The following is an 11,749-nucleotide window of genomic DNA, read 5'->3' on the forward strand; positions in this document are numbered from 1 at the left end:
CCTTGGGCTACCCCCGTCGTCAATTATAATACTACAAATATGCCTCATATAGTGTAAATCCAGATGAGCTTCTTACCAAAATAATAATAATAATAATAATAATAATAATAATAATAATAATAATAATAATAATAATAATAATAATAATAATAATAATAATAATAATAATAATAATTCAGTCTTTCTATCTGATTTCATGCATTCATTGTAATAAGAAGCAAATTTAACGATGTCATGGAGTAATACAAAGGAAAATACCACAAAAACACAAAAAAGTAGTCTTTTCTACTAGACACGTTAACCCTATATGGCCTCTCGTCCTCTCTTCATCTTCTTAAATCTTACCATGACTACAATGTATATTTTGTCCACGGTCTCCTCAGCATACATGAAAAGGTTATGTCTCCACTGCTTCTTCAACACTAAAACTACTATAACACCCCAAAAGCCGGTTGCAAAACCACATGTTATATTCACATAAAACCATACCTTGTTGGGCTCAGCTGCTTCATACTCTGTGTTGGGTGTCGCGGTTGGGTCTTCATGGTAAGAGCAATTCGTTGGCAATGGAGCTCCACATAGATCTTTGTTCCCTGCATATATTGATGGATCAATGAGGGTCTGCAATTGATTTCCTGTTGGAATTCGTCCTACCAAGTTGTTGTTTGACAAATTCAAATAGCTCAAAAAAGTCAATTCTCCGATGCTGGGAGGGATCGGTCCGCTCAACTCGTTTGTTGAGAGATCGAGAGAATTTAACGATTTCATGTTTCCAATGATGTATGGAATATTCCCAGTAAGATGATTATTGGATAAATTAAGACCCACCAATGCCCAAAGTGCAGTTAACTCTATAGGTATTTCTCCAAAAAGTTTATTGCTTGAAAGGTCCATGTTTATGACAAACTGTAATGTTTTATCATATTCCCTTGCTGCGCCTTTCATCACCTGAATCACACCCGCCTCAAATGATACAAGTTCAGTTGGACTAAAATAATCAATTGCTAAACCACCATAAGATTTTGCCATGCCATACAATTCTCCGAGACAATGAGGGATTGTTCCTGTTAAGTTGTTGTGTGCAAAATCCAAAATTTGAAGATTTGTTATTTTGCACAAAGATTGAGGGATTCCTCCGGTGAAGTTATTTTTGTGTAACCTGAAAACCTGCAACCATTGAACTTTATCTCCTATCCATTCTGGTATTTTGCCACAAAATGCATTATCACCCAAATCTAAGATGCTTAAGCTACTTAAATTCCCAAATTCTTGTGGAAGCTCACCACTAAAGTTATTGTCATTCATTTTTAACAATACTAGTGATGAAACGTGCCCTATAGAACTTGGAATGACACCATTCAATCCATTTGAGCTTAATATCATGACCCGTAGATTTTGCAGATTCTTAAGACAGCTGGGAATATTCCCAGTTAACCTATTTCTGGAAAGATTAAGATATTCCAAATCTGTCATGTTGCACAATGACATTGGAATTGACTCATTGAAAAGGTTATTTTGAAGAAATAATCTTGGAAGATTATAAGAATTGTAAGTTCCCATACTAGGATTAACATTATAAGTTGCCCCGCTAGGAAGATTGGTCAAAGGTCCGCTGAGGTTATTGTGAGATAGATTTATGATACGAATGATGGGAATCTTTCTTAACCATGCCGGTAGAGGTCCTGAAATGTTTGCATTAGGCAACACCAAACTAAGAAGTTTTTTCTGATTTCGAAGCCACTGTGGGAATCCATTCATGATCTTGCAAGAACTGAGATCAATGGTGATCAATTGGAATGGAGGGAGCCACGTACGTGAAACATTGAATGTTAACTTACTGTTAGAAGCTGCATTCAAGTACTTTAACATCGAAAGGTTAGCAAAATGGGCTTCAAAAACTACACCATCCAAGGAATTGTTAGAGACATCAAGAGAAGAGAGTTTAGTGAGTTTTCCTAGAGACGCTGGGATAGGGCCTGTTAACTGATTGTTCTCTAGATGCAAATATCTTAAAGCTACAGAGGGTTCAGGAATGGAACCATTCAAGTAATTAAAAGAAAGGTCAAGTTTTGTAAGTTTCCCAAGGAATGTCGGAATGGGACCTGTCAACTCGTTAAAAGATAGATCTAATGCTTGTAATAATCTTAACATTCCCATAGATTCTGGAATTGAGCCCTTTAACTTGTTGCGAGGCATATCTAATACCTGTAAAAAACTTAAACTTCCCAGAGATCTTGGGAGGGGTCCGGTTAGTTTACCTGATAGGTGTAAGCCTCTTAAATTGGTCATCTTTACGAGGGATTCTGGAATTGTACCATTTACACTGTCAGCTAAATTCAACCATTCCAAATCATATTGGGAGCATTCCGATACGTTTGTCGGTGAGTCAGTAAGTTCCATAAGGAAATCATTTGATGCTACACTTAGTTGTTTAAGCTGACACTGTCTCCAAATTCCCACATCCTCGAACTTCACAAAGTGATTAGAAGAAAGGTCAAGCTCTAAAAGGTTGGGCATAATCGGAATCCATGAATTAAAAGTGCTACCAGAAAGGTTCAAGACTCGTAGAGAAGTCATGTTGGCTATAATTGATGGAAATCTCAATGAAAGGAAATTTTGGCTAAGATCCAAGTGTTCGATGTTAGATAGGGTAGTGAAATTATGATGAGTATTTGATAGATTACTCTCATCAAGGTTACATAACGACAAATGAAGCTCTAACAAAGAAGGGATCATCCTTAAAAAGTTTGCAAAGTTCCATGTCACAGGAAAATCAAAGAATGAAAGATCCAGGGATTGTAAGGATGTCATGTTTTGAAAAAAGTGGGGGAGTTGACCTTTAAGAGAATTTTTGCTAAGATCTAGGTGTTTAATGTTAGAAAGTGTAATGCTCGAATTATGAAGCGAACCAAGATCGACATTGGAAAGACCACAATTTGACAAACTTAACTCTTTCAACGAAGGAACCATGTAAAACACCATGTGAAGGTTTTTTGCTCCACTAAGAAGCACAAAACTCAAGTCATTATACACGAGTGATGAAAGGCCAGAAATCCATGCCATATCAAGTGACATCAACTGTGTATTTGAACTTAGATCAAGATTCTTTAAATTAGAAAGATTTCCAAGGCGATGAGGAATAATACCAGATAAATATGCATGTGACAAATTGAGGTAATTCAGCTGTTTCAAGGATCCAATGAACTCAGGGATTTGACTTCCTTGAATATCATTCCCACTCAAGTCCAGGTGATTTAGATGCCTCAATTCTCCTAAAGAAGTGCTCACCTCCTTACTAACCAAGCAGTCATCATCATCTAAAAGTGAAGCTCTAAGATGGAGACGTTCAACATGTCCCGTGACACCATCACACATGACTCTTTCCCATTGGCAACAGTCATTACCAACCCATGATGACAACATATCATGAGTATCTCTAACACTGTGTTTGAACTTTAGAAGAGCTAGTCGCTCATGCTCAAAGCAAGCCATCGTTGTAGTTTGAGCACCCAAACATGTGTTTATGGTTGCAACCATAAATATTATTAGAAAAATGAAACTGAACCCCAAACCCAACGGATTCCCCATTATTCAACCCCGCAACTTGGTTTGAGCTGCTTAAAACGTGAAGTGTAGAGATAGATTTTTATGATGGGTTCTCAAGATTAGCAAACACGTTAATTTATAGATCCATATCTATTGAAAGTCAATGCTCTTTTTTTTTCTTTTTGTTGGGAATTAAATAATTTAGTTTATTTTGTCCATTAACATATCCCTTATTTTATAATGCTTTTTTGGTTTTTTTTTTCGATTTGGTATAGGGAGTATATCAAAACATATAAAATTTCCACCCGGCGCAACTAGCAAGTTTCATCCCACTACCTTATCTATATTTTAAATTGTTTATATTAAGGTTGCTAGTCGGCCGGTGAGGTGGGAACTAGCGACTACTTGGGATTAATCGGATCGGGTTTTTTATAAATAATTATCAGTTTTATGTATATATATACATATTTTTAGAGGTAAATATTTTAAATAGCTAGGTTTTAACTCTTACTCAACTTATTTTTTTAAGTATACAAGATTAATTGTTGGAATTCACATGGTTTGGTTGGAAACTTGCCGGAATTTAGAGAATTTGGCCGGAATATACCGTTTTTTGCCGGAATCTGGTCGGAATCGTTGATTTTTGGCTGGCCGACTAGGTCCTACTAAGCCCAACTAGTCGCTAGTCGGCCGGTGAGGTGGGGACTAGCGACTACTTGGGATTAATCGGATCGGGTTTTTTTATAAATAATTATCAGTTTTATGTATACATATACATATTTTTAGAGGTAAATATTTTAAATAGCTAGGTTTTAACTCTTACTCAACTTATTTTTTTAAGTATACAAGATTAATTGTTGGAATTCACATGGTTTGGTTGGAAACTTGCCGAAATTTAGAGGATTTGGCCGGAATATACCGTTTTTTGCCGGAATCTGGTCGGAATCGTTGATTTTTGGCTGGCCGACTAGGTCCTACTAAGCCCAACTAGCGATTAATGGACTGATTGATGAAAAATTACTCAGTTACTGGCCGACTAGCGATTAACCGCCAACTAATCACCGCCTAGTCGTGATTTTTACAACACTGGTTTATATATATCTTAAGTTTTTTTTTTTTTTTAAAGTTATATTGTAAGGGCCCATATTTCCTTCTAGTCTTAAATTTCCATGAATTCTTGGGGACTACCACACCCCCTCAATCATAGAGGTGTAAGATTCAAATCATACAAGGTGCTATTATTGGTGATTAATAGAAAAATAAATATAATTAAGAGTATATTAGTTTACCATTAGGCTATGAGGTGTGGTTGGAGTCTCATGGGGCTTTATCAAGTCTACCTAGTATCCACCTCACCTATGGAAAGCCCCTATTTAATTTACATGGTGTGGATAAAGCCCATATCAAACAAAATTAAAAAAAAAACATTTGATTGGTTTGAAACTAATGGGCCCCACCTGAATTCTTCAAATATGGCGTTACCACCAGTTACCACCATGGAGCCCAATCCATGGCGCCCCCCTCTTCACTCGGAAGGTATGATGATGGAGCCTATATGGGCGCTATACATGGTGAGGTGACAGTGATAGAACCCCCCACCCTCGAGCCTTAGAAAAAATTACATTGTTGATTAGATCTATGGTGTTTAACTTTTAATATTTAATTAATGTCTCAATCAAATTTGCCAGTTCGTTGATATTGAATGACTATTGATATATAAATTCACGGTAACACACGGTGACATGAAACGATGAAAAGAAAATAGTAATGATTTATAAATAAATATTTGGTTTTGATTTTTTAAATACAAATAGTTTCAACTTGCAAGCTATTAAATAAGCGTTGAAATATTATAGAGGTGGAAAGTCTGACTATTAAATAAGAGTTGAAATATTCTAGAGGTGGAAAGTTTGACCAATTTATACAAAAAAGTGGGTGGATTATCTAGTTTGGTCGCTAATGTAGCCGTTGTAGGGATAATAAAAAACAAGTATTTATAAGACTTAAACACATATACTAGTATGGGTAAGTAAGGTCGTCTTCGTAGAGAATATGTGGTTAGTGTTTAGTTAGATTATCTAACTAATTAACTTTGAAAAAAAAGTTATCAGATTAAGGTGTTGTTTGTTTTTTGGCCAGAAGTACTTCTGGCCACTTATGTCTGCGTCGCGCAGACGCGGGCAGACGTTTGGATGCTGCAGATTGTTTGTTTTCTCGCAGACCTTTCATTAAAAAAGGTCTGCGAGACCTCTTCACCACGCAGACATGTTCCCATGTCTTCACCACACAGACACGTTTCTCTTCTTGGCTCTTCTTCCACACCTCCACCCCCACATCCTGCCACCACCTCCACCACCACATCTCTGCCGCCACCACCACCCCACGTTCACCCATCTCCTCCACCCGACACCCCCAATCACCTCCACCATCAAAATCGATCTCTGTTTCAGAAACCCCCAAATCGATCGGTGAAATTAGGGTTTCAAAAACCCCCAAATCGATTTCAGTTATGGCCACTATGGAGAGCTTGATCGGTCTTGTTAACCGTATACAGAGAGCCTGCACCGCTCTCGGCGACTACGGCGGCGGCGACTCCGCCTTGAGTTCACTTTGGGATGCTCTTCCGTCCGTCGTCGACGTCGGAGGCCAGGTTTCTCCTCATCTATGCACCTCTTCACACTGTAATTAACTTTTTTTTTTTATTCTTGTTTCTGCCAAATTATGAATAATATTGATGTTCAATTGTGCAAAATTCATTAGGTTTTCGATGTTGAGGCTGCAAAATTACGATAGTATTGGTGGTGCTATCTTGTAGAGAGAGAGAGAGAGTAGAGAGAGAGAGTTGAGGCAGTGTGTGTTGTGTGTGTGTGTGTGTGAAAAGTGTTTTGTAGAAGAAAAAAAAACAAACCTTCTTCTCCTTGCAGACTGCAGACATTTGGTCCACCTCTTCTCCTGCAAATGCCTGCAGATGTGGTCCGCAGACTGCAGACCTTTTCCCGCAGAAAAAACAAACACCACCTAAGAAGAATTAGCCCCCGCCCGGTATCTCGATTACTAGTTTTAACACAAAATAGATAGGGCATTGGAATTAATGACTTTGACTAAATTATTAGGGACCGTTTTTAAATAAACTATAACAACCTAACAATCCGTTTAATTATACCAATTACCCACCAATTTACCATCCCGCTAACAATGCATGAAGTTGCCAATACGCTTGATAAACGACAAATAATTCAAATATAATAAACGTTTCACAAAGATCAACACAAGTAGTTAAAATTACCCGTTACAGCAATCAGAAAACAGAGTTAATTGTGTAAAACCGAGCAATCGTTCATCCGAGGGAAGTCACGAAAGGTTTAGAAAAAGGTAACCCCCTCCAAGTTTTCGACTCTAGAGTTACAAAAAACACAGTTTACTCAGTTAATTGGCCACCACATATACATGGTGCTGAAAAGTCGGTAAATTTAAATAGTAATAAAAAATAGGTCTTTGTCATCAGATCTACAGTTCAATTACCCTATTTACTAGTGTGAGTCAACCTATTCTATGTCACCCAACAAGCTACTGGGTTTTGTCATCAACCGAACAAGTTGTAAAGAAAGAACTCAAAACACATGCAAATAGTTTAAATAACCCAACACATCAAATTATTAATAAAATGTTGTCAATGTCAAAAACAAATCCAATTATGAATAAAACAAAGAAAGTGTTAAACCATACGAACCATCACCTTGAAAGAAGCCATTGAGAACTTAGCCGCTCATATTAGTCATATGTATGCACCTTGAATCCCGTGTAGGGCAGCCAAAAAAACCAAATCTCTCTCTGTCACGACCCCCGACCACACCCTGAACGGGAGCCGTGACTAGTCAAGTGGTACCGGTGGTTATTTTGAAAACTATTGCAGCGGAAATTTCATCAGGACCGCGAGTTAGGAAAAATATCAGAGTTTAGAAAACACCAGATTTTATTTATTAAATAGATGGGATAAAACCCATGTTTTACAAAGGTAGCTTTAATATGGGGTAAACCCAAATATATAAAAATAACATTTAATTCATTTGATAAAATAAGCCACTTCTTTAAGCCGTTCGGTGTCGTGTCACAACTCTTATTCCAATCTACCGTAATCACCTGAAACGCGTTTTAAAAACATTTGGTCAGCAGGAAATACTGGTGAGTTCATTCATTTTTGTACAAAAGCAAATTTGTTATAATTCACAGTATTAAGAGCGATTACAATGTTTCTATATCAACCAATTACCCCAAATCGGTATTTGTCACTTGACAGTGTCTGTGACTATGGTCTGATCACCCATTGGCAAACCCGATGTCCAATGGTGATGGGTATCAAGTAATGTATACAAAACCCCACATACCGGCAGTAATTGAAGATTACAAAGACTTAATCCCTGTAATTATAACTTTGAAAATAGGGTTTTGGAAATAATTTGGTAAAAAGAGAATGACTCACAAACGGTGAGAAAGGAGAATGGACTCACCTTATTAGCATATAGTCTTGATTAAACAAGCATCTTGATCCTAAGTATCTACTTTATAGTTCTGAATCTTCTGATGATTGAGCATCTATTTTGATTGTAAGCGTATAGTGTAGAGTTTTCGGGTAGTTAAACATTTAGTTTAACAGAGTGGAATACGTATTAGTGTTATACCAAATCAAACCTAACGATGGTCACGAGATCAGAACCTTAACGAAATTCACAAAGTATAGTCTTATTTAGACAACACTTTGGCATTCGTTTCAGAACGAAATTCACAACGTATAGTCTTATTTAGACAGCACTTTGGCATTCGTTTGTTTATTCCCGAATCGATCGGACAGAATATCGCATCGGTGATTATTGGTTAGAACACCAACGTATAGAGAGAAGAATAGAAGAAACGGGCAAAGGAAAATGAATCCTAAGCTTCCTATTTATAGCCAAGGGATAAGTCTTACCCCTATATAGAATTTCCCTAGGTAAAACCTTCCCTAGATAAAACCTTCCCTAGATAAAATTTTCCTTAGATAAAACCTTCTTTAGATAATACCTACCCCATATATATCTATTTTTCATGTATATCTATTTAGGTGTTTAATAAATCTTACTTAGCTTATTAATTAATCTTGCTTAGCTTAATTAATCTTGCTTATCTTAATTAATTTTGTTTAACTGATTAATTAATCATACTTAACTTAATTAATCTTACTTAACTGATTAATTAATCTTACTTAACTGATTAATTTTCCTTAACGGTTTAATTAAGTAATTTACTTAGCCGATTAATTAAATAAAGTATTTAGCTGATTAATTAACTTACTGCTAAGTTTCCTTTCCTGTTAAGTTTCCTTAGCTATTAAGTTTTCTTAACCGCTAAATTATCTTAATAGCTAAGTTTGATATACTAGTTTAACCGCTTCCTGATTAAGAGTTCTAATCTCTAGACACAATGGAACTCGTATTAGTGTATTAACTCAATTCAACTTTAACGATAATCACGAGATCACAACCCTCGCGACGAATGACAAAGTATAGTCGAATATAGGCAGCACTTAAACATCCATCGGATTGGTTTCAGTCGATCGGATAAAGTATCGTACCATTGATTAGGGTTATTACTCTAATAACGAGCAGAGTTTCGGGGTTTTAGGGCATTTATTGAAAGAAACTGAGATACAAGGAGTAGGACGACATTTTAGACCGTCGAATTGAGCAATTTGAACTAGTCCCACTGCTGCCTGTTATATACCCCAAACTGGTACTCCCCGCGAGTCGCGGAAGGCACCGGGGATCCTGTCGCGTATCGCGGCAGGGGTCCACCTGGCCTAGTCCTGCCACGTGTCTAGTATAGGCCTGACACGTGGCGCTTCGTCGTGACACGTGTCCTCGGCCGCCTATTTCGACCAATCACGCGTTTTTCTCGATTTTCATGCTGATACTTATCGTGTATGCTCGGGTCTTAATTCCAGTTGATTTGGTTTATAATTGCGAGTCTAATAAAGGTACTTTTTGTGTGGGTTGGTTCATCAACCATCAAGCTTTATCGTCCACACTTTGGATTTTGATTGTGGATCTTTTCCGAGGGTCGTTACATCCTCCCCACCTTGTTTTAAATCTCATCCTCGAGGTTTGCTGGAACAAGTGTGGTTACTTCCGTCTTATCTTCGATTCCCAAGTATATTCTTGTCTACGTTTTAAGTCCTACTTCACCCTGACCAGAACTAATCTTGCATATTTTTGGAATTCTCATGATTAACTATTACGGTCTTGCATTTACTTCTATATTTTGAGGAGGTATAACTAAAGATTTCTAAGTATTTCATGAAATGTATCATGTATACTTGCCATTTTAGCTGATACGCTACTGGTCCACTTTACTTAGTTACTTTAATGGTTTGACATTCCTCGGACTTAACTTTCCTTTCCAAATACAGAGAGACTTTTAGTGATATTCTTTCTCTGATTTAAATTTCAATGGTTTGCCGATCTCATAGCCTGATAGTTGCTTTTCTCATATGTATGTCTAACATACTGGATGATACTATCATCCATAAAGTGTTTTCAACGGTTAACACTAGTACTTGTAGACCGATTATTGGAGAATCTTTTGAGTGATAAATGATAGTCCTATTTATCGCACATGCACTTAGCATGTCTTTCTATGTTTGTAGTGTTCCTTCATATTGCTCAAAATAAATTGGGTTAAAATTTCCCCAGAAATGAGAAGTAATGTGACTATCTTGATTTGATGCAATAGATAACGGGATTCTATGTAATGAGACTATTTCGTCCTCATATAACTTAACTAAGTGTCTTATACTAAAGGGTTTCCTTTATTGGTAGGGATTGAGCAGACTTGGTTAATCGATCCACAATCTCCCTGATTGTGTCGTTACATTTTCTTATGTTGGGTAATTCGATAACACTATCCATTTGTTATCAATCCCCGTTACATACTGACATTTCTAATCATTGAAATCAACCTAAAGGTTTCTAACGTTCAGCTTTAACTTGCTAACAGATTAAATACTTAGAGGCATAACTTGCTATCTATCAGTAATTCTTATAAAACTCTTGATACCTCATATCACTTACACGACGCAACAAATACTTAGTTTTATGAGCTCCTTCTAGAATTCCTTCTCATAGGTTTCCTTGATTAGTACCCAAATTCTTTTCTTATGGAATCTCCAAATTCCATCAATTCCTTTTTCTGATTCCTTCATTATTCCTTTGTAATCCTTCAGCATCATTTTTGGTTGCTGTGTTCTTGGGAATTATTTAATTGTTTCATTAAATCTATTCGTACTTAATCTAAGAGCACGTACTTGTTTCGGCTTCTTATGAAGCTTATGACTTAAAGCATCAACTACTCCCTTAGTCTTAACTTTGTGATATAACAAGCGGTGTTGTTTCTAGTCTCAGACGAATTCTGAGTTTTTCCTCACGATCGGGTGATAGTCTAAGTAGATCCTCTGGGAAACGTCGTTCGGAATTTCTTTCAGTTCCATGCCTCTAGTGTTAATGAACTCCGAGACCATATACGCTATGTCTTACTTCCGTGCATAACTCGCAGCTTTCCTCATAGAGACGAACTTAGTCGGCTGGTCTGTCTTGCTTCCTTGTGGTCACTTCTCCGGTTGGCTTGCAAACCTAAACCTAAGTCAACAATCACATCTGGAATCATCGTTTCCATGTTATTTCTTTTTATGAAGCAGACATGATTTCCTTTCTGTCATTTCTTTTCATTCTTTCCATTTCATGGCATATATCTTGATCCTGTGTTTCGAAGATCGGGTTTCACTATCTAAATGTCTAAATTTTGAAGCAAACCTTACTTCATTTTTCTTAACATATATACTAATGGTTAGGACAACTTTAGTTCTTTAAGCTCACGTATTGTTGCAGCAATTCCTTTGTTACTGACAATCTTAGTTGGATTATAGGTGAAGAAAGTCTTTGTAAGTGCACCTAGTCGTGGTTACTCTTATCTTCGCAAGAGTTCTTAAGGAAAGTAAAATTATTCTTATTAGCGTAGGTTTTGAGACGTTTTGTACCTAGCACAACGTTTCCTAATGCGTTAATAATCTAAGGTAACGTAGAGGAAATTCTTATACTTTCGATGGCGTTCCAACTTTAAGGGTTCACATCGTTCATCTTGTCGCACGAGTTACGAGACGGGTGATCAAATGGAA

At 36.9% G+C, this 11,749-nt stretch overlaps 1 protein-coding gene across 1 annotated transcript; it reads right to left on the reverse strand.

Annotated features, from left to right (window-relative positions):
* Window positions 1-303: 303 nt before the first annotated feature.
* Window positions 304-3,492, reverse strand: LOC110880537 (receptor-like protein EIX1). Its single transcript, XM_022129047.1, has one exon. It carries the CDS (start codon window positions 3,490-3,492, stop codon window positions 304-306), a length of 3,189 nt encoding a protein of 1,062 aa, XP_021984739.1.
* Between the last annotated feature and the right edge of the window lie 8,257 nt (window positions 3,493-11,749).

The sequence above is a fragment of the Helianthus annuus genome, chromosome 10, assembly GCF_002127325.2.
Source record: "Helianthus annuus cultivar XRQ/B chromosome 10, HanXRQr2.0-SUNRISE, whole genome shotgun sequence".
NCBI lineage: Eukaryota > Viridiplantae > Streptophyta > Magnoliopsida > Asterales > Asteraceae > Helianthus > Helianthus annuus.

Coding starts and splice junctions, on each gene's coding strand:
- LOC110880537 (XM_022129047.1), bottom strand. CDS start 3,492: ATGGCTTGCTTTGAGCATGAGCGACTAGCTCTTCTAAAGTTCAAACAC.